Source organism: Cylas formicarius, unplaced genomic scaffold (genome assembly GCF_029955315.1).
Source record: "Cylas formicarius isolate icCylForm1 unplaced genomic scaffold, icCylForm1.1 PGA_scaffold_6__28_contigs__length_40554024, whole genome shotgun sequence".
Classification (NCBI taxonomy): Eukaryota; Metazoa; Arthropoda; class Insecta; order Coleoptera; family Brentidae; genus Cylas; species Cylas formicarius.
This window is the reverse complement of record NW_026844347.1, coordinates 22,802,368-22,830,188: the sequence shown is the minus strand read 5'-3', so window position 1 is coordinate 22,830,188 and position 27,821 is coordinate 22,802,368. Positions and strand designations below refer to the sequence as shown.

The window sequence follows — 27,821 nt, the reverse complement described above, 5'->3', positions numbered from 1 at the left end:
AAGTACTTAAATTAATCAAATTATTATTACTGTGCCATTGTTTATAAAATTAAAATATACTGGTCAGATTTTTTTAAATTAGAAAATTTGATAGTTCGGTATATGCCAGATCAAATCTTTCTTTACAAAATACCGGAGAGACCTACAAAATTCAATATAATAGGTATACATTATTCCTATCAGTTTAAATAATAAATGACATGCTAATATACAGTCACGTTCCTTTATAACTTTCAAATATGAGACATTAACATATGTTACAAATTTTTCAAAAATAATGTAGGAAAGAGTATTTTTTTACATGTCATATCCGATTTTTAATTAATATACTTCTAAATTGCTATTATTTTGCACTTCTGTATGCAATGTTTTTATGCAGAATTTATTCTGTTTCTGTTATTTATTGATCGAATTACTGTCGATATGAATTGGCTTATACAAAGCTTATTAAAAGCTATATGTCTCTCGCAGTCTGACAGAAGATCTGAATCTCGAAAAGGCTTTATTAACTCGTCATTTTAATTTCCTGGGACATGTGTCCAATAGAAAGCAATTAGTCTGTCGATCGATCGTCGTTTTATTATCTCGCTGAGGAAAGTATATTCATCGCACTCCGCCTATATGGGAACAAACTTTCAAACCGTAAACTAAGCACGAAACAAATTTATCATTTTTTCAGCAGCTGTATAATAATAATTATTAATTTGTAATTAGCTATCGGCAAGTAGTAAAAAGATTTTTTTTGATAATACCTGAGGCGCAAACATTTTAAAGTTTAAAATTATAAATTTTTGATTAAATGACTATTTAGAACAAAATGGAATGTGACAATTTGCCTCATATGTTTTTGTTACTAAAAAAAATAATTGTTCAATAATCTAATTATACTGTCTACTAGAAACTACAATTTGACCTTGACGTAAGGGTTATTTACGATTTATTTGCTTTGGCAGAAAAAACTTATTTAAAATGCATCAACCAAACTATAGCACGCCGCTGCAAAGGCTAATAGGTCTAAATTTAATACCCTGCGGCAATGATGTCAGATTTTATAATTACGTTGTCACGGCTGCAGCTGCACAACTCCAAAGTTCTCTTTTGATCTATTCAATTCTCTCTTGCTTAAAACTTTTTTTTTTCTTAAAATAATAAGCGATGCGGGAAAGATTTGAACTTTGCCGGAACTTGCGATCGATAGCATAAAAGCAGTGTACTCGGCGTATTAATAAATTATCGCCAATCGAAGAAAAATTGATCTACAATGCGTCATCGAAATTTTGGACGGTGAAGCGGTAAAATTCGCACCACCTACCGTCAAGATTTTAACAAACACGAACCATCAACTTTCGCAAACAATCACAACACGCTAGCAAAATCCTTTTAGCCAGAGACCTTTCGTGTCGCGAACGTTATCGTCGGAAGAAGAAGGATAAGTGATTACGTAAGGCTCGTTTAATCTGCAAACGATTTTCAACGTCAAGGTCGAAATTCGCGATGCCTGGCTGATGAAGCACTTTTTTGCGATATTTTTTAAGTCACGGGTTGAATTGTTTTTTATAAATTATCGTTAAGCAATAATTTTGATATTCCTTGGCGTTGTTATTTAGATTCTTTAACCAAATACTCATCTTAGTATTAGGCACCAAGCGCCGAAGGCGCCTAACATTAACGATCACAAAACCAATGGGACCGAATGGCAACTCCCCACGAATCACGTTCAAATGAAATTATCTAAATGTCATGTGTTAGTTAATGGCAGGCCCTAATATCTGGAGCGCACTTCTAAACCAAATTCTTCGACATATAAAATGTGCCCTAAAAAGTCCGTTTTATTTTGTTGAAATTTGTTATTTACTGTCAAAAACTCCAACAGCGACCCTGAAATTTCTAACAAAAAAAAACGTACGTATGCCACTGTGGCCAAGAGACAAATCGCACTCCCTTGTGTAAAATACCCAACTACACACCGATCTAGCGTGCGGAAAGCGTCACTTTATGAGTTTCTTGTCCCACAGATCCACTTCTGACATTTCCGGGATATTACCGCGCGGGTTTGGGAACAATCACATGTTTCCGGAGATTTTACCGCACGGCTTGAATTTTGACGTTTGTCACTTCAAACGGTCTTCTCAATGAATGTACTCGTGTCGTCTTGCAAAAATGTACCCAAAAACTAACAGTCGCAGAAAAAGTATAAGATGCAAAACTCGCATTATTCTCGTACTATTATGATTATAATTCCTCAGCCACTAACTTTTTTTAAAAATATGTATTTTTATTTCACAATAAAAGAAGCTTAGTAAAGCTTTCTGTGTTTCTTGGCATTTTTTAGTATCTTACTTTATGTACGTTTGCAAGAATAGTTTTTATATCGCGATATATCACTTTAAAAATTTTTAGTTTTGCTCAATTTCTATGTCGCTTACACCAGAGAAATAGTGGAAGGAATATTATTATTTTTTATAATTTAATTTCTGTATAAATGTTTAATACAAAATAAGGTACTACGTTAAAATATCATCGCCAAAAGAATCGTCTAGATATTAATAAAAAAGTATTTTTTCTTTGATACCAAATAGTTATAAATCATAGAAACTTTTATGGTTGCATTTTGTTCAGAAATGTGTCTCTGGAATTACGGTATATCATTAAGTAATACTGAAATCTAATTTGTAGATCAAGTACCAAAACTGGTCTTTTCAGGAAAACCTACCACTCGAGTGCATATTATGTGCAATATTAAGGCAAATTCGAAATTATTCGTTTTTTCTTTTTTAGTTTGGTACGCCCATGGTTACAACGATTGTTATCTTACACACGTAACTCCAAAAGCACATGTCATAGTGCATCCGCCGCATTGCGCTCGTTTTAGGTCTCGACCTGATTTTTTCTTCCTCAGACTTTTGTCACATAACGCAGCTGGTTAAAACTAAATGGAATCGATTACTGGCGCTCAGATAAAAATTTCATCTTAAAAATCGTTTTTGACTTAATTTATTATTAATAATGTTATTAATAAAAACTAAATCCGATGAGCTATACTATACATCATTTGAAAAATGTTTTTGAAATTAAATCTCATTTTTTATTGGGTTATGTTTTTTTTAAATCAATTAATTTAATTAATTAAGAATGGTTTTTAGTCGTGGGTTTAATTGAGAATCAAAATCTGCAGAAAACTGTAGTCATAATTATGTAGCGATAAAATAAAGTCCCGAACCAAATACACATGTGCCGTTTAATGGCGTCAGTTTGTTGCAATAAATAAAATGGCAAAATACTGAATAAAATCGAACGACAAAAATTGATTAAAGTATTATAATAATTGCGGAAATAACCCAATAAAAATTACAAGAACGGCACTCCTATTATTTAAGTATGTATTTCAATAATGTACCGCAAACATTTTTACCCTGCTTAAAGTGGTAGTTGATTAACAAGCCAACTTATCATTAATTGCATAACTTCCGGTTTGTCCGCATTAGGGAACTACGTGAGCCTTAAATCATAACACCTTCTCCTCTCGCATCGAACGTTGTTTTAATTGCTCTATGTAAAGATCACAAACGTACGACAAATAATGTGCATTATTTATAGAGTGAAATTACTTATCGCAAAGTAGGCTAAATTGGGTAAACAACTTCTGCAAGAGTGAACTGGATACCCCTGTAGAAGATACTAAAAACTACCTTTAAATATATATTCATATCCGATATATTTGTGACAAAAATGGAAATGATAAGAATGGTCAGACATTAACCGTTTATACACGCACAAGCGAATTATAGTCACAGAGGAGGCAATATTTCATTCGACAGATATGGATCAAACTTGACCACTAACCGCGTAGAATTTTTGAAGACAATCCTTCATTTCAGGCAGATTTCATCTGACGTGAAGCTTAAGGGTCTCGACATCGACTGACAGATTAGTAAGCATTTTCAATATTCCACTTGCAACCTGCTTTATTAAAGTTTCCTGCGTTGTATTGGGAATACATTAATTAACGGATCCAAAAAAAAGGACATAAGTATTCCAAAAACAAGAATGGATTCTCACAAAACTATAAACTTAGGTTACAAATCACAATGTGGACAAAATGGGTTTGAAATTCGTCGTAAAATTACTAAACGTAAATTAAATTATATAATACAATAATAATACTAAACTCGGTTTTAACTAAAGTGTGCTTTATAACTGAAGAGACTAACTTCACCTGTAAAAGTTTTTACCACACATTTTAAATATTACCGACCAGTATCAGATTTGGTGAAATTTGCCTATGCCGATAATATAGGAACTTATAAAGCAATTATGAACAAAAATTTAGAATATCTATTCAACATGCAACATTTACATTGATTGATGACAGAATTTAAAAATATAACTCAACTTTTCAACGTATGCCGATATAATACTTGTGACATAACTATGGAAAAATGTTAAGAAGTTCCATACAATAGGCGCATGCGCAAGATCTAAAATTTCATTTTCAACCAATGACCTTGCGGTATTCAACAACCAACATGGCACCTGACATATAATTAGAAAATTTTTCAGCAAAATATTTATATTAATTCGGACCGTATAAATAAATTTCCGCGTAGGCATACGAATAAGATAGTACGAATAACCTTACTTGTTCTCATATCAAATCGGTTACAATTTTCGCTACGAACAATTATAAATGATTATTGACAGTCGTACTTTAGAAAGTGAACGTCCGCCATTATTATTTGACATTATTAGTTTTGGTTAACAGCCCCGAAAACTCGAGTGTTAATAAAACAAATCTTATCAGGAGTTTGTCTAATTACCACAATTACAATTCCTTTTATTTGTTTTGTTGTAGAACAAAATAGAAGGTGTAAATAACGAAGAAGTAGAGATCGATATAGATGAACTTCTGGATATGGACAGCGACGAACAGAGACGGAGGCAGCTACAGGTAGATATTTTAGCACGATATATTGTTGAGTTCATACGCTGTGTGCTCTCTATTCATTTTGTTACTATATTTTACATCATATAAATATTAAATCAAATCTATGATTACATATATTTGCATGTAGTGAAATGTCATAGCAAGGAGATTCCCCCACCTATGGGGTTGAGAGTTGTTACAGTCGATTTAGACTTTGATTAGTAACAAGTGCAGGTACATATATAAAGCTAGTGCTGAGCTACCAAACTGTAAACTGAACTGTTAAGTTACCATTTAACCCTTAATACTTGTACTTGACGAAGTGTAAATCGGTTTTAGGTCAAGGTGGTGCTTGGCCTAATTAGGCAGAGGTTTTCGGACTCAAAAATTCAGATTGAAATCGAAAGGAACTGAAATTGATTGAAATCCAAATCTCGCAGATTTATGATTGATTTTTATGTCCTTTATTGTTTCAGAATCTCCTTATAGACGCCAAAGCTTCCCAAAGTGATGTAAATGTAAGTATGAGTACAGCACTGATTTGCACTGATACTGGATGAAAATAGCAAAAATAGCAAAAGCTCTATTCTATATCAAGTCTATAAACAGGGACTAACAAATTATCCGTAGGGAACAAGCTACTACCTCGATATTTTTTTTGACATTCAAATCGAGAAAGAAGAAAACCGCAAATTTACATGAAAAAGTAATTTACTGACTTTTTCCTTTGAACCAACTCGATTTAACTCAAAAAGCATCTATTGAGTTTCTGAAGGATTGAATACATAGACTTTCAACTCTTCACCTCAATTTACGCGATCATTGTGTTATATACAGTGTGTCCAAGATAAGGATGCACAGCATGGGGATCTCGGAAACTATAAGAGATACAGTGTCGGTTAAATTAGACAAAAGTTGCGCATTTTGATACCGAACAAGATCCCGTTTTACAAATTTGAAAATTCCAAGCCGTTCCGGAAATATCCGAGAAAAACCGAAATATTGCGATTTCGTTTTTATTACTTTTTAAAGCTATTTGAAAAGATATGAAAAAACGGAAAACACTTTTCCATTGGCACTTTTTAATCTCTCCAAATTGACGTTAACAAATTTTCATTACAGCGTTTCGATTCCATGGAACCACCATCAACTTTGATTTTTCTTATGGGACGGAAAAAAAGTACACACAGTATTAGGTTGTGCTTTTCATTGCGAATTCAACGATGTACGATACAATACGGTTACTTATGTTTTTATCCAGAAAAATGGCTTTTTAATACATTTCTAGTACTTTATTGTAGTAGGCCATGAGATCCGAACGATGAAAGGCAAAAGAAAATGGTTGACAAGTTCGAGTTAATGTGTTTATTTATTTACTAACTCTAACTGTTCATTTAACATAACAACTAAATCCAACAAGTTAATGAAAAACAAATTCTATAACAAATGTTCGAATAAATGACCTCCATTTTCTAGGCATAAGTACGCCCGTCTCACGGTAGACTCCAAAACACGACTTAACATTTCAGGAGTAATTTTATTAAACGCTGCTCGTACTGATTGACGTAATTGTTCCTCGTTGTCAAAACATTCTTTGAATACCTCATTTTTTATGTAGCCCCATAAGAAAAAGTCCAAGGGAGTTAAGTCCGGGGACCTTGGAGGCCAAGGTGTTTCACTGTAAGTCCCAATGTATTTTCCATCAAACCGTTCAGTTAAATATTGGTGAACTTCTCTGGAGTTATGGGCTGGGGCACCATCTTGTTGGAACCAGCAGCCTTGCACAGCGCCTAGCGGTAAATCATCTAAGGCATCTTCTAAATCGTGCCTCAAGATGTCAAGGTACCGCTCGGAAGTTAAGGAATTATTATAGAAAATAGGGCCTATAATCTTGCTACCAAAAATCCCACACCAAATATTAAACCCAAAGCGAACTTGATGTCTGGATAGTCCATTAACACGTGGATTTTGTTGCGACCAATAGTGTGTATTGCGCCTGTTATAAATACCGTTATTGGTCACCATACTTTCATCAGACCAAATCACTTTATATGGAAAATTAAAACTCTCATCACACATCCTGATATACCACTCACAAAAATGTCTACGTCGTTCGTCGTCACCCGGTTTTAATCCTTGACATATTCTGAATTTGTAAGGCTTAAATTCATTTTTCCTTAAAATAAACTGAGCTGTATATTTAGCTACCCCATTCTGGTCTTCAATTTCTCTGGTAGAAGTTTGTGGATTTTCGATAACAGATTGTAGAACAATGTATTGGTTTTCTTCAATGGAAGGTTTTTGTCGGGATAATGCAGGCTTCTTAAATGATCCATATTCTTTCAGATTAAATAACAAACGCCGAAAAATACTCTTGTCAGGTTGTCTCCGCTCTGGGTATTTGTTAGAATACATACGCTCGGCTTCCACACAATTTCTTTGGCATCAAATGTAGCAAGACAGCATATCACATTTTTCTTCGTTTGTAAAATTACCTCCCTCCATTGTAGAACAAAATAAATTAGAAAAAGACAACAACAATAAAAATACAAAAACAATAACTAAAGGAATAAACTTATGATCGACTCATAACAAAGACAAATAACATTAATGTGTCATTGAAATTGACTGGATGTCATTTTGTCATGGCCTACTCCATTTAAATGCTGAAATGTATTAAAAATCCATTTTTCTGGATAAAAACATAAGTAACCATATTGTATCGTACATCGTTGAATTCGCAATGAAAAGCACAACCTAATACTGTGTGTACTTTTTTTCCGTCCCATAAGAAAAATCAAAGTTGATGGTGGTTCCATGGAATCGAAACGCTGTAATGAAAATTTGTTAACGTCAATTTGGAGAGATTAAAAAGTACCAATGGAAAAGTGTTTTCCGTTTTTTCATATCTTTTCAAATAGCTTTAAAAAATAATAAAAACGAAATCGCAATATTTCGGTTTTTCTCGGATATTTCCGGAACGGCTTGGAATTTTCAAATTTGTAAAACGGGATCTTGTTCGGTATCAAAATGCGCAACTTTTGTCTAATTTAACCGACACTGTATCTCTTATAGTTTCCGAAATCCCCATGCTGTGCATCCTTATCTTGGACACACTGTATTATTATGTTCAAAGAGTATAAGATAGAGGGGAAGGCTCTTATTAGTGGCAATGTACACGAGTTTCAACGCCTCTAGTGATTATGTCCAGTTGAAGACAGAAAATGTAAAAAAAAATTTTTATTAAAATATAAATAAAGTGCGGTTATCCGTTACAAGCTACTGTAGTATTTTCATTGTGACGCATTACTTTAAACCGCCATGACAGTACTTTAGTACTTGGACACAAATATTAGATGGCATTCGTAATGGGGGCTATACACATGCAGGCAAGTCCGCGCGCAAGTGTGTCCAGATAAGTTCACGAGCAAATGCGAAACGAATTGCGGCCTTTCAGGTAAACCTCGAGGTTCTCCGGTTGGTGGGACCTGCTGCTGTGCGAAAAATCAACGTCGAAGAAATGTGTGTGATTGCAACCGCTGTCGTTTTTACAGTTGAAAGTATCGAAAAAAGAAAATAAAAAGACGGAAATGGGTGAAGTCGTGGTTATCCAAACGTAATACATACTCACATGTTCATTTAATAAATGAATTGAGATTAGAATCTGATGATTACAGAAATTATCTGAGAATGGAACGGAATTTAAACAACTCCGCATTATTTTTTTTTTTTTTGATAACGTCGTCCTTTGCTACATCTTCGTTCATTTCCTTAAACTTCTCAACTAAAATTTTGTATGCCTCTTCTTTTAAGATTTTATTGAAATACTCTTTTCATTTTATCGTCCACAAGCACGGATTGTCTAGAATTTGCCATTTTTTCCAGCGACTATTCTGCCACGAAAATTACGTAGAAACAGTCTTGGCGCGAAACCTAAGCAAAACTGAACATACACTGACAAATTCGCCTTCGCACTTGCTCTAAAAATCAGACACAATCTGATTCGCTTCGAGCCACGTTTGGAACTGAACGCGGCCTGAGTTTTGACACATTCGCACTGACTCGCGTGTTTCGACCTGTACAGGCAAGTCTTAACGCTTGCCTGCATGTGTATAAGGCTACTTAACAACCTAAAAGTAAAGTACTCTAAACTTTAATGTGACCAATATAGTATGGCGCCAAATTCGGGATGTTCGACCTGACAGTGGGGTTAAATGAAAAATTATTTGAAAAAGAATAAATATATAAATAGAAATAGAATAAATTTGCACAATATTTAAAATTTTCGATGCCCCTTTATGTATAATTTGCACTGGGAGATATTAACCATGTTTTTTTATTGCAGAAATTTATTGGCGACCTGCTCGAGAAGGCGAAGACTCTCTAAGTTGTAGTGAAGTGCCAAACCGACGTACTGTGAAACAATGTTGTCCAGTGCAGGTGACATTTTCAGCTTTAAAATTCGAACCGGACGTGCAGTGATGGAAGCAAAATTATAATTTGCACAAAAGTAAATAATGATTTACCTAAACAAGTAACTAAGTATCCATCCTGTCTTTTTTAATACAATACAAAGGGATTATTTGCCCATTTTGTTACTAAGTTTAAGTATTAAAAAGGGATAATAATTCATTAAAAAACAGAATCAGTTAACCGCCAAGACTGAGACAAAAGAATCGAGAAAAAACGACCAAAACTTATTTCAAATCAATCTCATAAATTATCTGGCGTTTTTAATCTCTCTATTTAATAACTTCCTCGCAAATGTTACCCCCAAACACTTCAAAATGTTAAAAATTTCAAAGCGCACTGGTTGCCATAATATTGTGGAACAAAAGTAATTTTAATGTTAATGCTGTTGCATAATAATAAGAGTACCATATGTATTTATTATAGCGCATTGTATTCTTAGTTAAGCCGTTTAGTTTAGTAAATGATGTAAACAGCAATTTTGCAACATACCAAAGGAATAAAATCAATCTTTTAGAGTTATTCTAATTATACTTTTGTTACAATAATTGTTTCCTAATTGAGCTGCCTTTTCTGTAAGTAGGTGCATATCATTATTTGATATCCACAGAATTTTTTGGTTGACAAAGAAATCCTTTTACTAAGATCTGGAACATCTTATTGCTGCACTCCAGCAATCTTGTTTTTTGTATTAAAGCATAATTTCCGTATTTTAAGGGTTATTATTTCAAAAAATTTAATAATCATATAAATAAAATAACTCCTTCATAATTTTCTAGTTTCTTTTTTTTTCCTTGTCAGCCAATCAATTTTTCACTTCTTGCCCCATGTAATATATATCGAAAGTTTCCTACATTACATTGTATTTTTTGTTAATTGTTAATTATTCGTAGTCGCATAAGTAAAATTTTTATTAAGATTGATTGTTAAAAATTTGAATATGTCATATCAGTAAAGGTTTGCAATAGTTTATCTTCATTTGCAAACAATATAAAATGGTTTATATATTATCTTTCATCCCGGAATTTAAAAAAATAAATTTGGTTCCAAAACCTACAATGGTCCCTTACTTGTTTGGTCACGCTTATGCTCAGTCAATATGAATAAATAAGAAACTGAACAATTTCATAAATAATTCAATACAAAGCTTATTGTATTGCGAGATGTTTTCTTTATTGGAACAGAGCAGTAGCATCCTTTGCTTGACGCTAGTAGGAGGTACCTTCTCACGGATCATTGTGATCTCAGCATCTCTTTTTTTACTAATTGTTTTTGTGGTTATACCGTATCATATTATCATTAAATGTAAGATTAATTTTAATAAATAGTAATTGAATAGAAATATTGTTTTAATTGCAACTTTCGCTAACACAAAGCTTAAGGTCTTCATTTTTTATTGAATAAAAATATATATATAAGCGGTCAAGTCATAATATGATTGCCAGTTTGTTTTAGGGTGTGTTTTATAGCATCCCAAGTACAGATTTAAGTCATCTGAGATTTAGGTTTAAGTGAATGAGTGAGGCCGTCATATATTTATTTATTTTGTGCGGATATGTCCATCAGTTTTTCAAGTTCCAAATTATCCTAATTTTGAGTATGGGATCCTTCCCACGACCGGAATTCGGCACAGGACCTCAAAAAAATAAGGTGTTGCCTTTATGCTTAAAGAATTAATATAAGCTTTATAACCTTCTGCTTTACATGAAATATTACTAATTTAAAATTTATACGTTTTCTTTTAATTTCGCTTGGATAACCGAATTTTATTTTTTTTAAAATGTGATTGGTAACCATGGATATAAACTCAATCAACATAGTTTATTTTAAATAAAAAGAATAACATAAATTGCTAAGTTTGATTGGTTCTTACCTATTCTTGTTGATTAATTGTAAACGTCTTCCGAGTCCTCCAGTTAAATGCACGATTTAGCCACAATTAATGCATAAACAAAAGATATAAACGGGAGACATCAACGTTTTTTGAAGCAACTTATTGTCAAATTTTGATTAAAGAAGCTAAAGTTAAATTTTAACCGTCTATTCAATTTACAAATCGGTAAGTACGATAATTTATTTTATCCCGCACAAGTCTTCGCATCTTTGTGCGCATGCGGAAATATTTAAAGTTAGGTTAGGTTCTTTTATCTTGCATATTACCAAATGAACACTTTTTTTACGTATGAAAATTGAAAAAGCAATAATAATACCTTGTTAGCGACTGTAAATAATTCTCTTATGGCACCAGTTGAAGATAACGATAGCGGTATGGAGTCTCAAGAAGGGTCACAATCTGTGGACGCAGAATTCGAAAAAGACTTGCAGGAGGACAGTAGGGAAAAGGATACGGTTAAAGAAAGAAAACAACCAGCTATAGAAGCAAGCGAAGACAATGACGAGGTAATTTTTGAGTATTGCCCTGAACTGAACTGAATTCTTATGTTGTAACTTAAATTTATAACATTTCAGCCAGAAGAAACCTTTTCCGAAAGATTATGGGGTCTTACTGAAATGTTTCCCGACTCCTTACGAAATTTTACTCACGCTACAGTTGTAAACACCAAACAAGGAGTCAAACAGGTGTACAATTTTTCTCGAAATGCATCTTGGATAGTTTTTAGTACCTCAATAATTTTGTTTGCCCCACTTATTTTTGAAGTGGAAAGGGCAAATATGGAGGAAATGCAGCGAACTCAACAGAAACAGGTACAAGAATGTGTATTTGTTATGAATAGCACCATCATTACAAATTACCGTTTTGTAGATGTTATTGGGACCCAATAGCGCTATTTCTGGAGGAGTGCCTCCTCCTCTAATGCCTCCAATGCAACAGCAGCAGAGATAAAGCATCCAGAAGACCTCTTTAGATTTTAGTTTTTTTTTAATTAATTTATCAAACTACAGACATTGTAAATTATTTGTTATTACCTGATTTACAGTTTTCGTCAGTGGGATGTTAATTGCATTTTCACAACCTAAGTGCATTCTTTAGGATGTGAATACCATGCTTTGTGTATATTTAATAAAATAGATCATAGAGACCCTACTTTTCTTTAAAAATTATTTTTCAATCAATTTATTAGGTTTTTAGTCTGCGGTGGGTTGCTACGGTTGTTAAATTCATTTGCGAATCGAGTTCATGTCCGAAAGTTTTCAAAATCAAATCGCACTTTTTCTAAATCAAATGAAATAACTTTTTTTTGTTCGGCTAAATGGTAAAAGAAGAAGAGTGGGTGGGCGAATGTCAAAATATAAAGTATGATCGAAATAGGTTAGATTGAAAATTAAAATATAATTTGTTCTTACTTTTTTTGTATTTTCTCGCGATAAGATAAAGTTCAAAAATTTAACAGAATAATTTCATTAATAGGATGGCACATACAGGGGTATTGCCTTTCGTAAGGGGAATAGATTTTACTAGAAATGACTTTAGCGTAAGTATTTGTTGGAACACTGTTATGGGTACAACGGCATTTAAAAACCGTTTCAGGGAGAAAAATTTCCAGAAGCTGTCAATAGTATGACAGGGGTTCAATGGCTAAAATTGGATCGTACAAATTTGGTTGAAATACCCAAAGAAATGGGCAACCTCCTTAAACTAGAACATCTTTCACTCATGCGGAATAACTTGGAAAAATTGTATGGAGAACTGACCGAATTGAATTGTTTAAGAACACTGAATTTACGCCATAACAATGTTAAAACTTCAGGTATTCCTTCGGAGTTGTTTCATTTGGAAGAACTGAGTACACTAGATTTGAGTCACAACAATTTGAAGGAAGTGCCAGAAGGCTTGGATAAAGCCAAATCATTACTGGTTTTAAATCTAAGTCATAATCAGTAAGGACATTGTTTTGTTAGCATTTGTTTTCAATGATTATTAAGATTTGTTTAATTCTAGCATTGATGCTATTCCAAATTCCCTTTTTATTAATTTAACAGACTTATTATTTTTGGATTTGAGCAATAATAACTTGGAAACATTACCTCCACAAACACGAAGACTTGCCAATCTTCAGACATTGGTACTGAACAATAACCCTCTAGGACATTTTCAAGTAATCATTTATATTTGAACAAGTAATTGCTAATAACATTTTCTTTCTTTTAGTTAAGACAATTGCCATCATTAATAAATTTAGAAACATTACATTTGCGAAACACACATAGAAACTTAAGTAACTTTCCCACAAATTTGGAGAATTTGGTAAACTTATGTGATGTGGATTTAGCACAAAATGCATTACCCAAAGTACCTGAGGCGTTGTATTCCTTGCCCAATTTAAAGAGGCTTAACTTGAGTGATAATGAAATTACAGAAATTTCGACAGGTAAGGTTGAAGTCAACCTGTTGGTCTGACCTATATGTAAGTTTTTAGCCATGGAATTTTGGCAGAAACTTGAAACACTGAATATATCCCACAATAAGTTATCAAGCCTTCCGGCTAGTTTATGTAAATTAGCATTGTTAAGAAGGCTGTATGTTAATGATAATCAGCTTGATTTTGAAGGAATCCCGTCAGGAATTGGTAAATTGGGGTGTTTGGAAATATTTTCTGCTGCCCACAATCAGCTGGAAATGATCCCTGAAGGACTTTGCAGGTTATTTCAGAGAAGTAACTTATGAAAGTCTACTCTGGATTTTCATATTTTAGGTGTGGTTCATTAAAGAAGCTCAACCTTAATTCAAATCGTCTTATCACATTACCAGATGCTATTCATTTGTTAACGGATTTAGTTTTATTGGACTTAAAAAACAATCCTGATCTCATAATGCCTCCAAAACCTATTGAATTGACCCAAGGAGCAGGGCTGGAGTTTTATAATATTGACTTTTCACTGCAAAATCAGCTTAGATTAGCTGGAGCTAGTATTCCTGCTCCAGCTCCTTCTCAGAGTAAGCTCAATTTTTTGAGTGTACCTTGGTGTAGAAGTTTCTATGTAAGCTTGCCTATATTCATTTGTAGATCTGAGTAAAGACCCTATAGCAAGAAAAATGAGACTCAGACGTGGACGTCGCGATCATGAAGAGGCTGATCAAGATCAAGCCAAAATTCTAAAAGTACACATAATTTGCTAGTCATTTCATAAAATTTACTTATTTTGATTCACATTTTAGGGTATGAAAGATGTTGCTAAGGAAAAGAATAAAAGTGCTCCAGATGAAGAACGATTGGATTCTCTTAAGTAAGTAAACTCCAAATCCTTTTGGACAGGAGGCAATTGTCGTGCAATATTCCCTTGCTAAATAAAATTCTATTCTGCGACCATATTATGTTCAAATAAATTTAATTTCCTCTTTACTGAGAAAAGAAAAATAAAAAAGAAAGTCCAGGAAACTTTCAGAAACTATTCACAATCGAAAGTGAGAAATGTCAAAAAGTATAAGACCTGCCACATCACAGGGTTTTAAATAATTTCAAAAGGATGATATGCATTATTACTTGTAGTGTGGATTTAAGACCGAAACGTTGGGACGAAACATTAGAAAAGCCACCTCTGGACTACTCAGAATTTTTTGAAGAAGATGCTGGCCAAGTTGCTGGCCTTACCATTTGGGAAATAGAGAATTTTTTACCAAATCGCATAGAAGAAGTGGCATATGGAAAGTTTTATGAGGGTGACTGTTACATTGTTTTGAAAACCACAGTTGACGAAAACCAGTCATTGAGTTGGGAAATCTACTTTTGGATAGGTGAAAAGGCACCAGTAAGCTGACCTGTCAATAATTTAGTTTTTCAAAAATTGCATTTCATTCATTTCTAAATATTGCAGCTTGATAAGAGAGCATGCTCTGCAATTCATGCTGTTAATCTTCGAAACTACCTTGGCGCACAGTGTAGAACTATACGGGAAGAGCAGGGCGACGAATCGGAAGAATTTCTCAGTTTATTTGATTCACAGATTACTTATATAGAGGGCGGGAGAACTTGTAGCGGTTTCTATACTGTGGAAGATTTGGTAAGAGAATGCATAGTGTACAAAAGTTGCATTAAGTTTATCGATCACATTTTCTAGACATTCGAGACACGGTTCTACAGGATTCATGCTGCCGGTCCATCTATTCATTTAGAGCCTGTACCAATATCTGCTCATTCATTAGATCCCCGTTATGTTTTTGTCTTGGACAAAGGGAGCAAAATTTTCTTGTGGAACGGGAAAAAGGCGAAAAACACTTTAAAATCAAAAGCAAGATTGATGTGCGAAAAGATAAACAAAAACGAAAGGAAAAACAAATCGGAGATTGTTAGCGAATTTATTGTCGGCGAAAATAAGGAATTTTGGTCAACGCTTGGTCTTCCAGATGACATACCACCACAAGATGTTATCACGGTGAGTTTTTTTTTCTTATATAATTTTAAATTTATCATCCCGATAATCTAATTTTACAGGAACATGTGGATCCGAACTTTAATCCCGTCCAGCCGCGTCTTTACCGTGTTCAGCTGGGTATGGGTTACTTGGAACTACCTCAAGTGGAAGTTCCGCAGGCAAAGCTTGTAAACACTTTGCTGCATAGCAAAAACGTTTATATTCTGGATTGTTATCTGGATGTATTTGTTTGGTAGGTGAAATTGTTTTTTACATGCAGTTTGCAGTCCTATCGCTTATAATTCGGATTTTATGAATTACTAACCATTTTTCTAATTTTATTTTAGGATTGGTAAGAAATCTACCAGGTTGGTGAATGCCGCCGCAGTCAAACTATCGGAAGAACTGTTCAACATGATAGATCGGCCTGAACACGCCCTAGTCACAAGGGTTCGAGAAGGTACTGAACCACAGGTGAGTCTTTCTCACTGACACAACCAAGCATATATGCTTTTGCGTTTTGAAACTCTTTATTTTGTAATAATTAACATGTTGAATTGTTGATCAGAATTGTTGCGGAAAATGTCAGTTAATACGGCTAAGACTGGATTCAGATTGACCTTTCAAGCTAAATATATAGAAACCTTACCTAAGCGAATATGGGCACTGGGGCACAACGGGCCCATCTGGTGGCCTAAGTGCTTGGACGCCCGCGAGGGCGCCCCCCTTTAATACCAATACCAATACCAATGGGCACTATCAAAATCAACATAACAAAATGTTAAAGACAAATATGAAAAAAAATGAAACTTACCTCATGCCAAAATGAGAGTTTGTGAATTCGCATTTTTTTTTTCGGAAATATTTTAATAAACAATCCCCATGTCGCGTCAAATTTTTATGAAAAAGCTAAGTGTGCGGAGATTGTGGTTTAAAAAACACTGAGCCAAATAAAAAATTAGTGTGTGACATTTAGTTACGTGCACAGGTGATTTCATTATTCACAATGTCAAAACCGCCTAACATGTAGCAAGTTATCTCATCCGATTATCGGATTTTAAATAACTATGGAAATGTATAAATTGCAGATATTCAAATGCAAATTCAGTGGCTGGGACGAGGTGATAGCTGTCGATTTTACCAGGACCGCAGAGTCAGTTCAGAAAACGGGAGCTGATTTGACCAAGTGGGCCCGTCAGCAGGAGACCAAAGCCGACCTGACCGCGTTATTCACTCCAAGGCAACCATCAATGCCTCTAAATGAGGCGCAACAGCTGATGGAAGAATGGAATGAAGATTTGGAGGCGATGGAGGCGTTTGTATTGGAAGGGAAAAAGTTTGTCAGATTACCAGAAGAAGAACTAGGTAAATAATAAGTAAATTATTATTTTGGTTCTTTGATTTATTTGTATAAACCATCAATGTTACTTATGTGCGCATTTTTTTATATTTTCTAAGTTTGCCTGCTCAGCGTGAAGTGAAAAATATTTTTTTCAGGCCATTTCTATTCAAAGGACTGTTACGTTTTCCTTTGTCGTTACTGGGTGCCTGTAGATGATGGGGAAGAGGATCTAGTTGAAGATGCGGATGATTTTCAATGTGTCGTTTATTTCTGGCAGGGCAGAGAAGCTTCAAACATGGGCTGGTTGACTTTCACATTTACATTGCAGAAAAAATTCAAATCTCTATTTCAGGTTTGAAAAACTTACTTTACTTTTGCGCCTTTGGTATGACTATAAGCTTTCAGGATAAACTGGAGGTGGTCCGAACCCATCAACAGCAGGAAAACATGAAATTCATGGCCCACTTTAGGCGCAAATTGATTATACATCAAGGAAAAAGGAAAGTCAAAGAGAAAAACGTTGTTGAATTTTATCATTTGAGGTCAAATGGTAGCGCCCTCTGCACAAGGTTGGTACAGATTAAGCCTGATGGGTCACTACTGAACTCTGCTTTTTGGTAAGTTTTTTATTTTAAAATGGTAACGTTTTACGCAGTGAAAACTACACTATTAATCGTCCAAATACTTATATAAGATGTAGAGTATTGAGCGGGGCCATAACAAGGGGATTAAGGTAGTGCATGTACAGATTTTTCATTTATAGGTTGAAACTCACCTACCAAGTTCATTAAACCGACTAGGTTAAAACTTTTTATATAAAAATATTATGATTTTTTTGTCTATTATCTTATTATATAATAAAAATAAAACAAATGAACGTAAAACCATTTTAATTAATATTTGTCTGAATATTTAATTAAACATAAACTAAGTAATCACATAACATATTCATTAGCCTGGATTTGAAATCAATGGGACCTAGCTATTTCTGAGAAATACTCCAATATATCATTTATAGTGAACTCTAAAGTAATCATTGAGCCAGGGTAACATTGTTGAATCAACTCTTCAAGCATTTTGTACTGTCTAATGAATTCTTCTTGCATTGCCCGCCATACTACCTGCAGCAGGTTACTCTCTTCCGATAGATGTTTCTCCACCTTTTTATACAAATGTTCTATACCTTTTTTCACAACACTTCCTGGATACTGGTTAATTACTTTCCTAAGTTCTTGTTTACTAAAAGCTAGCTGGTAGCTTACTTCCGAGGCTTTGACGCCACTTGCTACTCTAGCTTGCACTCCTTCAAAAAATGTATTAAGTTTTTCCAGAGGCCTGCCAAAGTATAAAGTTACATAAGACTGCAACGCGTCACTATACTTTTGTTTGGTTTCTTTCCTCTGATTTTCGAGAACTGTTATTTTTAATTGGGAAAGTAAAGAATACAAATAATGATAATTTTCCATTTTAATAACCTGGGAAGGGGTTTTTTGATCATTGGCGTGCAGTGCAATGTACTCAATAATTGTATCTACCAATCTTACATACCACTTTTCCAAGTCAGCTGCTCTGTCACTCCTAAGAAGACATTCAGCATTCGCTGCAAATACTTCCAAATTTAATACATAAGGCAGTATGCCGCACTTTGTTTTCCGAGCCATTCTACACTCTTTGATGGACTCAATTTGCATTTGCGCAAACTGATCTAGAGATCTTTTTACTTCAATCAGTTCTGACGCGAAAGTATTACTCAAAAAAGAACTTTGGGCCGACATTACATGTTGATTGAGTCGAACTAAAACATACATGCAATAGAAACTGTCCTGCCTTTTGATGTGTTCTATGAGTAGGTCAAGTTCCATCTTAAGACATGAAAATAAACTGCTCATCATATTTTTAACATCCTCATCTATCTGTTTTTCTACTTTTCTTGGTGGAATGAGTTCAGGAGGTTGTATTTCAATACCATCTAAAGTTGTAAGTGTATTTTTTGATGTGGGACTTAGAACGTCTAGTTGAAAGAATTTGACACAAAATTGCTGTTCTTGAAGAAAGACTGGCTCCAATTGAGTTAACACTTGTTCTAAAACATTCTCATATCGTTTACGATCAGTAGTGCTTATTTCTAAAGTCCAAAAATCCCTATCTAGACCCAGTAATGATGTGGGAGTTGTTAAATTATAACCCCCGATTTTTTCTCTTGCCGAATTGAAAAGGCCCCTTAAATCCCTATCATACAGCTTCCCTAGACTTGTCATATAAACCTCTTTCAGTGAATCATAAATCTTTTTGTCCATTACCTTCAGCCAGTGCATTAATTCGGTATATGAGTATAACTCTTTATGTACTCCATTATGCTGGGGTAAAATTAAACCTTCAATGGTTTTATCTGACTCACCTTTATGGTTACCATAATGAATAAATAAATTATTCAGTTGACGGCTTAGGGTCCTTGAGAATTTTTCTTTATATTTTTCAAATTTTTTCCTCTGTTCTTGGACGGCAGTCATCTGTAAAAGGGCCTTAACAATATTTGAATTCATTGCTGTCTTTAAAGCATCAGCAGCTTTAATAGCCATTAACAAACCTTCTCTACTGGTAAAGTCTGCATCATCAAGAATTTTTTGATACTCTAGTGGCAAATCCAAAGTGACTATAACATTTTCTAGTTCAGCCATCAACAACAAGTTGTTTCGATTTACAGTGGAGATGACTGTATTTTTCTTCTCCATTTTTTCCATAGTGTCCCTAACATGACACAGAATTTCTTCATAACTGTCCAATTGTTTTTCCAAACGATCAGCTTCATTGATTGCCAAATCAAGTTGCTCCATCAATGTTTCCAACTGTTCCTCAGAAGCTAATAAACACTGAACATTTTCGCTGTCTAATAATGATAAGTCTCTATTTAAAATTTCCATGAATCCTTCAGCATTGCTTATAGCAAATTCACAGCCCTGCATCAAACGTTTTAAATCATCTTGTTCCTTATCAGTAATTGCTTGGAAATCTTCAACAAAATCAGTGTCTAGAGTCATCATTGGTGACATAATGAAATTACTTTCAGGCGTTAATGTGTCTTCTGTAATCCAAGCTTTTGGTAAATTTTTAAAAACTGGCATATCCTTCATTATATGTTTTGATGATTGCTTCCAGAGGCACCTTATAAAATTGCATCTTTCCTTAGGATTAGTAGAAACCCATCTATACACTTTGTCAAAGTATAAATCAAATTCCTGAGTATCATATTGCTCATTATGGCCATCTACTGATTTTAATTCAACTAATGACCAGCTGCGTTTTCTTTTATAAGACTGTTTTTCTGTTTGTTTTACTTGGACTATTGATACATTGAAGGGTACACTTGTAGTGCTGATCAGACACAGAAAAGAGGTCTTTTTCTTTTTAAGATACTTGCTAACATGACAGTGAATTATAAGGCGCTCCTCGCCCAAATTGAATACATCCTGTTGCAAGGCACGTACTATCGAAGTCATAGCGTCGAATAAATTAAGCAAAGACAGTGCTCATTAATATAAAACTGGCTTCTTGACATTTCCAAATCTTCTTAACTGCGTGAGGACACTGAGCCAAACCCACAGATTTTAGAGAAAGGGGTTTGTAAATGTATCTCTTGCAACTTATGGGTCATTCACTGGTTGTAAAAGAAGAATCTAAATTAAACTTTTTTATAAATTTAGCACAAACAATTCTGGATTTCCAAATTAAAAGCACAACATAAAGTTGGAAGTTAAAGCATTCGTAAAATGCAAATATTTTATGTATTTTTTTTTTGTTAATTTTTAGCCAAAGTGTACATTTTAAAAATCAAAATTAATTTGTAAAATGGAAGGAAAGATGTTTATAGTACTTTTGGAAATGACTTCGCCTTGTAGAAGAAAACAATTTTAATGGTACACACTATAATAAAAGATTTTAAAGTTACTCTTTTCGGTTCCCAATAAAAACGCAAAAAATGTTTTTTTTTGTACGTTATACGCAAAATAATTACAATTCGTTCAAAAATGCAATTATGACATACTATTTCACTGTTCTATTTGTGAGGGAAAGAAAACACCGACAAACTTTGTGTGTAATCATCAATACTCTCAATGAAATAATTTTCGTGCTTGTTTTCACTCTTAGAATCTTCTTTGGAACCAATGCATCTTATCTTGATTTTTTGACCAGTAGGAAGCTGATATTCTGCGCCATCGCTATTGTCTTTTTTTTCATGACCAACTACTTGTATAGTCAGTTTCCTGAAGTTTTCCCCATTGCCAAAAGCGTTGTGATTGTCCCACCATTCTCTAACTTCATTTGCTTCCAATGTGTGTATTAAGTCGATTTCTTGTTTTAGTCTGTCAAAAATATAGTTATCCTCAGTTATTTCTGACCAATTACGATCGACTTCCTCTTTTAGGTGAACATCGGTGCACTGTTTTGTTTTAATTAAATTACTTTTCATCTTCATGAACTCCTGTTGATCCATTTGTTTAAGTAAATACTGGGTGTGTTTTAAAAAGTTTTCTATCCTCTGATCAACATAATCAGTGGTGTTTTTCGTAGCCTGAGCATTTACGGTTACTGTGTAACCCAGAACACCAAATGTGTCCCTTAAAGAACAGTATACATGATAACCTAATTGCTCTTTAGTTCTCAAAATATCAAATAGTGGTTCTTCAATGATCAACATAATCAATTCCAAAATCACGCTTTTTTTTAATGTTACTGGCCCAGATTGATAGTAGTTAGTGATAATTGAATTGGTATCTGAGGTATTGATATTCATTATACGACAGCATCTTTCACCTTTTGATACTTTAATCACTTTAAACTTGGGATAATTCTCTTTTTCCAGTGGCTTATACTTCAGATTATTGACAAACTCATTCACAGTTTTCACTGCTACTTCTTCCTCCACATTACCTTGTACCAAACATTTAACCAATAAAGTTTCACAATAATCCTTCATGAACAACTTCAAATCTTCACAAGTAACATTGAGCATTGCAGAGTATCTGTCAGCAGGATTCCAATGGTCTTTAAGTAACAAGTTTAACCTGATGTCCTTAGCCAAACCAGATGGCTTAAGTAATTTATTGTGATAACTTTTAAGCAGTTTATCTTTTAGTGCATTGAACATAACTGGTGTTAGATGTTCACTCAAGGAGGTTAAATATTTGCTTATTACATTTATAAGCATAGGCAATTTTTCATTAAACCCATATATTTTAATAACTAGACCTCTTTCAAACATTGAAAATTCATATGAGAGACCTGCACTAGTAGCTGGATATATTTCCTCTGCTATATCAATAGTGATTAGGTTTACCATCATATCGACCATACAAGCATATTTGGGTGATTTAATAGACATCACATTAATCAAATAAAAATAATAATAGGCTATGGGCAGCTTAAATTTTTGATCCCTTCTATACCACAGTTCAACAAAAGAATTATCTAATATCTTACTTGGATATTCGGGATTGTTTACAATCTCTGGTAGAATTGTGAAATCATGTGTTATGTATGTGTTTGGTGGAGGCACACTTAATTCCGGATAAGGTTTGACAATTTTCCACTGCTTTTTCCAATCCTGCGGTATCTCTCTATCTGTAAATTCAGTACCAAACCACTTCTCTTGCTTGTCAAACTCGTAACCGGCAGGCAAGTCTCTGCTTAACACCAAAATGTTGACTTTGTCTGGTGTCATCTTATCCAAAACCATAGTTATGGCATCAGGATCATATTCATAATAAAGCTCGGAACCGGTAAGGTAGTCCTTAGGAGGATATGATTGCATGGACTCACATAAATCTTCAACAAAATCAACTGCCCGTTCTTCCTGGGAAAACCGAAACTGAGTATCAGTTATATTTTTAACCTCATCAAAGATTCTTTCCTGGGGCCCTAAATATTTAAGCATATTTATGTAGGCAAATACTGCTTCAATTGTTTCACAAGTGTGAAGAAATCCTTGGTCAGTTAATGCCAAATTAACACTGAAAAATGTGTACAATGAATTGTGTTCTATACCTTGTTCTTCATTTCCTATTGAAGTGCCCAAAGCCCAAACTTCTTTTTTTAAATACGAGAGCAAGCTCCCCTTGCCTTCATCTCCAAGTAGGTAGGATATATAATGATGCGGCTTACTTCTATATTTAGATTTCAGAGATGGCAAAGCCCAAGTGAGATTTATTTGACGTAAATCTTTTATGGGCTTTATGTAGTATACTCTGTTGAATTCAGGAGTGTCAAATATATTTTCAGCATATTTTGAATAATCATATCCAGGCAGACCATTGGTAGGAACATCAGAGAAACATTGAAGCACATATTCCTCCAATTCTTCAGTTGGCAATCTTGCCTGAATGGCCAATGTCATTCTATGGGCTGAATAGTGGCGTTTTCTGAACTCGTGCACACCTTTATAAAGCTCATCATCTGTTATGTTTTCCTTTAGTGTTATTAAATTGCCCCAAGGAAAAGAATTAACTGGCGAATTTTTGGTTGCAAAGCTGCATAATAGTTGTTCTATTCGGGATATGTCAGAACTGACTGCCATCTGAAACTCAGACTCTACTGCCTCCCTCTCCCGCGTCATAGCTTCTCTTTTCATCAAGGGTGATATAAAAAATTGAGCAAACTTTTCTAAACCTTCAAGCAAATTTTTTTCAAGGCACTCAAAATAAAAGATCGTAGTTTCTGCATCTGTGGAGGCATTATCATGACCGCCCCCTTTTTTTATAAAGGAATCAAAGTCATTTTCTTCAGGAAATTTTTCGCTGCCCATAAACACCATATGTTCAAGAAAATGAGCCATTCCGTTCACATTCTTAGGGTCACTAAAACTGCCTACTCCAATACACAAACCCGCCGCAGCCATTTTCTGTTCTATAGATCCTTTAGAGCCAACATGTTCTTCGTCGCTGCTTTCTTCAGTCCCCTCACTTTCTGTCGTGGAATCCTCTTCAGAAGCAGAGTCTGACTCAGAACCAGATTCTTCAAAATCTTCATTCTCGATAGGACTTTTGTCTGATATTAGACAAGCTGTCAAACCGTTTCCAAGACGAATTACTTTATATTCTTTTTTATCGCTATCGCTTTTTGTTGGTGTTTCTAACACATAAAATTTTTGTTTTGCATTGGTTAGATTAACTTTACAACTAGCATTCAAATTAATTTTAGCTTTTGTTGGGTTGTTCGTTTTATTTGATTTATTCATAATTATTGATGATAGGTTTTTTACCAATGTAGGGAACTTGCTTCTTAAATAAGGAAATATCACCATAAATTCTTTTGTTTGCCTCAAATGTCAAAACTTTTGCACGTTTTTTTATGTGGCCGTGCGGCCACATGTAAATTTTATTTAAAGGAAGAAGCATCCTTCAAGATTACATGTCGATTTTTTAGATTTAACGGTAATTAATTAACAATTACCCTAAATTTTAACTACAGATAAATTGTTCCTAGGTTTGGATTTAAGGTGGACCTTTTATTTTAAATTATTTCTTTATATACAAAAGGAATTGGGGCTAAAGGAGTGACGTCAGAGACGGTACTCGAATGTTAAGTAATAAAAATTTCTAGCTACATATTAAAGGTGCCGTTCGAGCAAGATGATGACTGCGACTCAGGAATTGTTTACGTATGGATTGGATCGAAATCTGATCCTGATGAAGCTCGTTTAATCCAGGAAATAGCTGAGGAAATGTTTAACAGCCCTTGGGTGACGCTGCAAGTGTTGTCAGAAGGTGAAGAACCAGACAATTTCTTTTGGCTGGGGTTAGGGGGAAAGAAGCTTTACGACAAAGATGCCACTTTCATGGATTATACGAGATTGTTTAGATGCTCAAACGAGAAAGGATATTTTATCGTTTCCGAGAAGTGTTCAGATTTCTGTCAGGTTAGTTTGTGTTTTTAAAATGATAATTTAGGGATCTGAGGTAGTCTGAGGTTGATTTGAGTGATTTAATACTATAGTTACCTGAAATTATGCATCAAATCCCTCCATAGTGATGATTAATTTGTATTTTTGCCCTGAATATTGCACAAAAAGATATTGGTAGCCCCCTGATAAAGATGTGAGCTCATTGAAATCAGGAAATAATAAGAAATGTTAGTCGCATTTACATTTAGATAAATAAATAAATACAGATGACAGTAGAAAAATAAAAAAAACAATCCCCACTATTATAAAAAATTAAAAATTAAAATTAATGAAAATTGTACTCACAAATTAAGCAATTTTTATTTTAAATAGGTGTTTCTATATTGAACAATGCAAAGAAAAATTAACAAGGTTTTTCAATTAATATTTGAATGCTTTTCATGGAGAATTATTTGGATGTGGCTTAAATGACTTTCATATTTATTGATGCGTCCATGTGCTCTATAAGTTTTCCTTGCCGATATTACCGGTGCTTGAGACACTTGTATGTGACAGATGTAATAATCTGCAGGATCCTTGCCTATGTATTCACAATTTGAACAAGCATTTCTGAGAAGATCTTGAAGGCATTTCACGGCATTTATAGGCCAACGACCCTAATTTTTAAAACAATTTTCCATGTTTATCACAGATTCTTCAGCTTCCATAAAAAAAAGTAAATATATACTTACAATTCTAGCATTAAATTGTTTGGCCTGTGGGCATTTTCCAATCCCGCTTTTAAACTTTTTAAAAGGCACACATTCTTTGTGGGCCAACACATTTTTTAGGAATGCCAATGCCCTATCAACGGACATATCTCGGATGGTAGCAGCAGACTCAACTAAATTTTTAAATTTAACGCGTACATTTGACGCTTTTGCTTTGACTAGATTTGTCTGCAAGGACCTTTTATAAAGAAAATAGGGACCTTTCGGTATTTTTGTCATTTGATAATTTGCCGCGCTTCACTTTTTGGTTGTTTATTGAAGCTTAGGTGAATCAAAATTAAAGCTACTTGATTTGTTTGTTAGAATTATACCACAGATAAAACTTTTTGTGTTAAATTTCAATTCAAACTATTTGAAACTTATGGTGATCCTACGAATCAAAGCGACGCATTTCCATCCACTGTTCTGTACTAATCTCGCAGTCCTTTTGAATATCTATGGTCTGTGTTTAAAAAATACTTTAATTCATGTATGGGAACAAAAAAAGTGATGAGTTAACAATGATGCTTTTTACCAGTGCGTCTATCAAAATGATATATCCTGTACAAATTTAAAACTAAAAGAGAACAGATAATGTGAATAATATTTAACTAAAGAACCAAAAATCACTAGATTATAAAGTTGGTTATTTTTATTCAATTTAAAGCAATGTTTAAAAACGTTTATGGGTTTCTAATTAAGCTTTGCACACGTTGCATGAGTTATTAACAAACAGGCTACGATTTAATTACAATTTTGATTAAAAATAACTGTTTTATTTTAAAATATTTATGTTTAGGATGATTTAGCAGATGATGATATAATGATTTTGGATAATGGCGAGCAAGTTTTCCTATGGCTGGGAGCAAAGTGTAGCGAAGTGGAAATAAAATTGGCTTACAAATCTGCCCAGGTAAGCCACCTGACATTGGGTTGCGGATCTTACCTTTTATTCCGCATTCTTTGCAGGTTTACATTCAGCACATGAGGGTAAAACAACCAGAACGACCAAGGAAACTTTTCTTGACACTGAAGAATAAAGAGTCAAAACGTTTTACCAAATGCTTTCATGGATGGGGACTCCATAAGAAACCTCCAGAATAAAAATTGTTTAAGAATTTTTATAGAAATTTCTCTCTTGCTTGGTGATAAAGTTTTTAAGTAATATTACAAAAACTACAATTTTAAGTTTCTATTTATTTATTGGCAATTATATACATTTCTAATTATAAAAGCAGTAAACATAATAAGCGTTTCATTGTCTTTCAACTGATTGATATGAAGTTTAATCATCGTCATCATCATCATCTGAAGGAACAAATAGATCATTCTCTTCCAAAAAATTTGCTACATTTTTGCTAATGCCGGCGCCAATTAAAAGGCCAATAGTTACAGTTAAAAATACCTTTAACAGGCCAAAGCGAGTTTTCTGGGGTGCAGGCAGAATGAGTCCCTTTTTCGTTGTAGTTGCTAATCTCACTGCTTCTTTTTGTGGTTGAGGCCTACCTAGAATTTGGACCAATTTAACGGTGGAAGCAACTCGAGTTAGCATAGTCAATTATTATAATTCCTTGTATGGGTCACACAAGCTTCTTATTTTAACCTATTAGGTCGTCGACCATAGGTTTTTTCTTCTTCTTTTCAGGTATGCCGAAGTGACTAAGGTAATAGAATATGAATATATTTTCATTAACTTATGTTCTTCTTTTTTACACGTTTTGGCCAACACCACCTTAGAAAGATGTTGTTGCTGTTTGCAAATTAGTTTCAGGACGTGCCGAGTTACATTCGTAGAAATTTTCAAATACTGCTTCTAATGTTTTTTTACTGCCACATGGGCTGTTTCTGGGTTCTTATTTGTATTCACGACACATAACCACATGTCATCCATCACAATTTATTGTTCATCTGTGACTTCACTGACAAGTCTCCACATTACCATTTGTAAGGGCCGAAAAATTTTGTTCTATTTTATTTAACTAAAATTAATACAAATACAATAGACTCGTGTAACCAACAAAAAAAACAAAAAATAAACAAAGTAAGGGTTATGAATTTAATACTTTATTTGATAGAAACAAAATTAATTTCAAAACTCATAAATAATTTTACATCATTGTAGAAAGC

At 34.0% G+C, this 27,821-nt stretch overlaps 5 protein-coding genes across 7 annotated transcripts in view; 3 read left to right on the top strand and 2 right to left on the bottom strand.

Annotated features, from left to right (window-relative positions):
* The window catches only part of LOC132703592 (protein phosphatase 1 regulatory subunit 14C), a 55,972-nt gene extending 45,236 nt beyond the window's left edge, over positions 1-10,736 (top strand). For both annotated transcript variants that reach the window (XM_060672942.1, XM_060672943.1), the window contains exons 3-5: positions 4,853-4,948; positions 5,401-5,442; positions 9,270-10,736. In XM_060672942.1, coding sequence (XP_060528925.1) covers positions 4,853-4,948; positions 5,401-5,442; positions 9,270-9,311 — 180 coding nt within the window. In that variant the 3' untranslated portion in view covers positions 9,312-10,736. The remainder of the gene's footprint in view (positions 1-4,852; positions 4,949-5,400; positions 5,443-9,269) is intronic.
* A 780-nt stretch (positions 10,737-11,516) lies between these two features.
* Positions 11,517-12,452, top strand: LOC132703603 (mitochondrial import receptor subunit TOM22 homolog). Its single transcript, XM_060672956.1, has 3 exons — positions 11,517-11,794; positions 11,864-12,100; positions 12,159-12,452. Exons 1-3 carry the CDS (start codon positions 11,633-11,635, stop codon positions 12,237-12,239), a joined length of 480 nt encoding a protein of 159 aa, XP_060528939.1. The 5' UTR covers positions 11,517-11,632; the 3' UTR covers positions 12,240-12,452.
* Positions 12,453-12,638: 186 nt separating this feature from the next.
* Positions 12,639-26,941, top strand: LOC132703270 (protein flightless-1). Its single transcript, XM_060672420.1, has 19 exons — positions 12,639-12,828; positions 12,885-13,234; positions 13,296-13,452; positions 13,506-13,725; positions 13,774-13,996; positions 14,050-14,291; positions 14,362-14,456; positions 14,514-14,581; positions 14,845-15,103; positions 15,170-15,355; positions 15,413-15,727; positions 15,787-15,959; positions 16,054-16,180; positions 16,795-17,071; positions 17,204-17,400; positions 17,454-17,665; positions 24,645-24,960; positions 26,494-26,607; positions 26,664-26,941. Exons 1-19 carry the CDS (start codon positions 12,766-12,768, stop codon positions 26,796-26,798), a joined length of 3,729 nt encoding a protein of 1,242 aa, XP_060528403.1. The 5' UTR covers positions 12,639-12,765; the 3' UTR covers positions 26,799-26,941.
* On the bottom strand, positions 18,324-20,628 carry LOC132703272 (exocyst complex component 1). 2 transcript variants are annotated; one of them, XM_060672422.1, is made up of 2 exons: positions 18,597-20,625; positions 18,324-18,351 (listed from the first exon to the last, which is right to left on the bottom strand). In XM_060672422.1, the coding sequence occupies exons 1-2, from the start codon at positions 20,543-20,545 to the stop codon at positions 18,339-18,341; spliced, it is 1,962 nt and encodes a 653-aa protein (XP_060528405.1). In that variant the 5' UTR covers positions 20,546-20,625; the 3' UTR covers positions 18,324-18,338. The 2 variants fall into 2 exon arrangements, with proteins under 2 accessions (XP_060528405.1, XP_060528406.1); XM_060672423.1 differs by lacking the exon at positions 18,324-18,351 and having other exon boundaries at positions 19,387-19,558; positions 19,636-20,628.
* Positions 20,964-24,372, bottom strand: LOC132703271 (nardilysin-like). Its single transcript, XM_060672421.1, has one exon. It carries the CDS (start codon positions 24,343-24,345, stop codon positions 21,103-21,105), a length of 3,243 nt encoding a protein of 1,080 aa, XP_060528404.1. The 5' UTR covers positions 24,346-24,372; the 3' UTR covers positions 20,964-21,102.
* Positions 26,942-27,821: the final 880 nt, after the last annotated feature.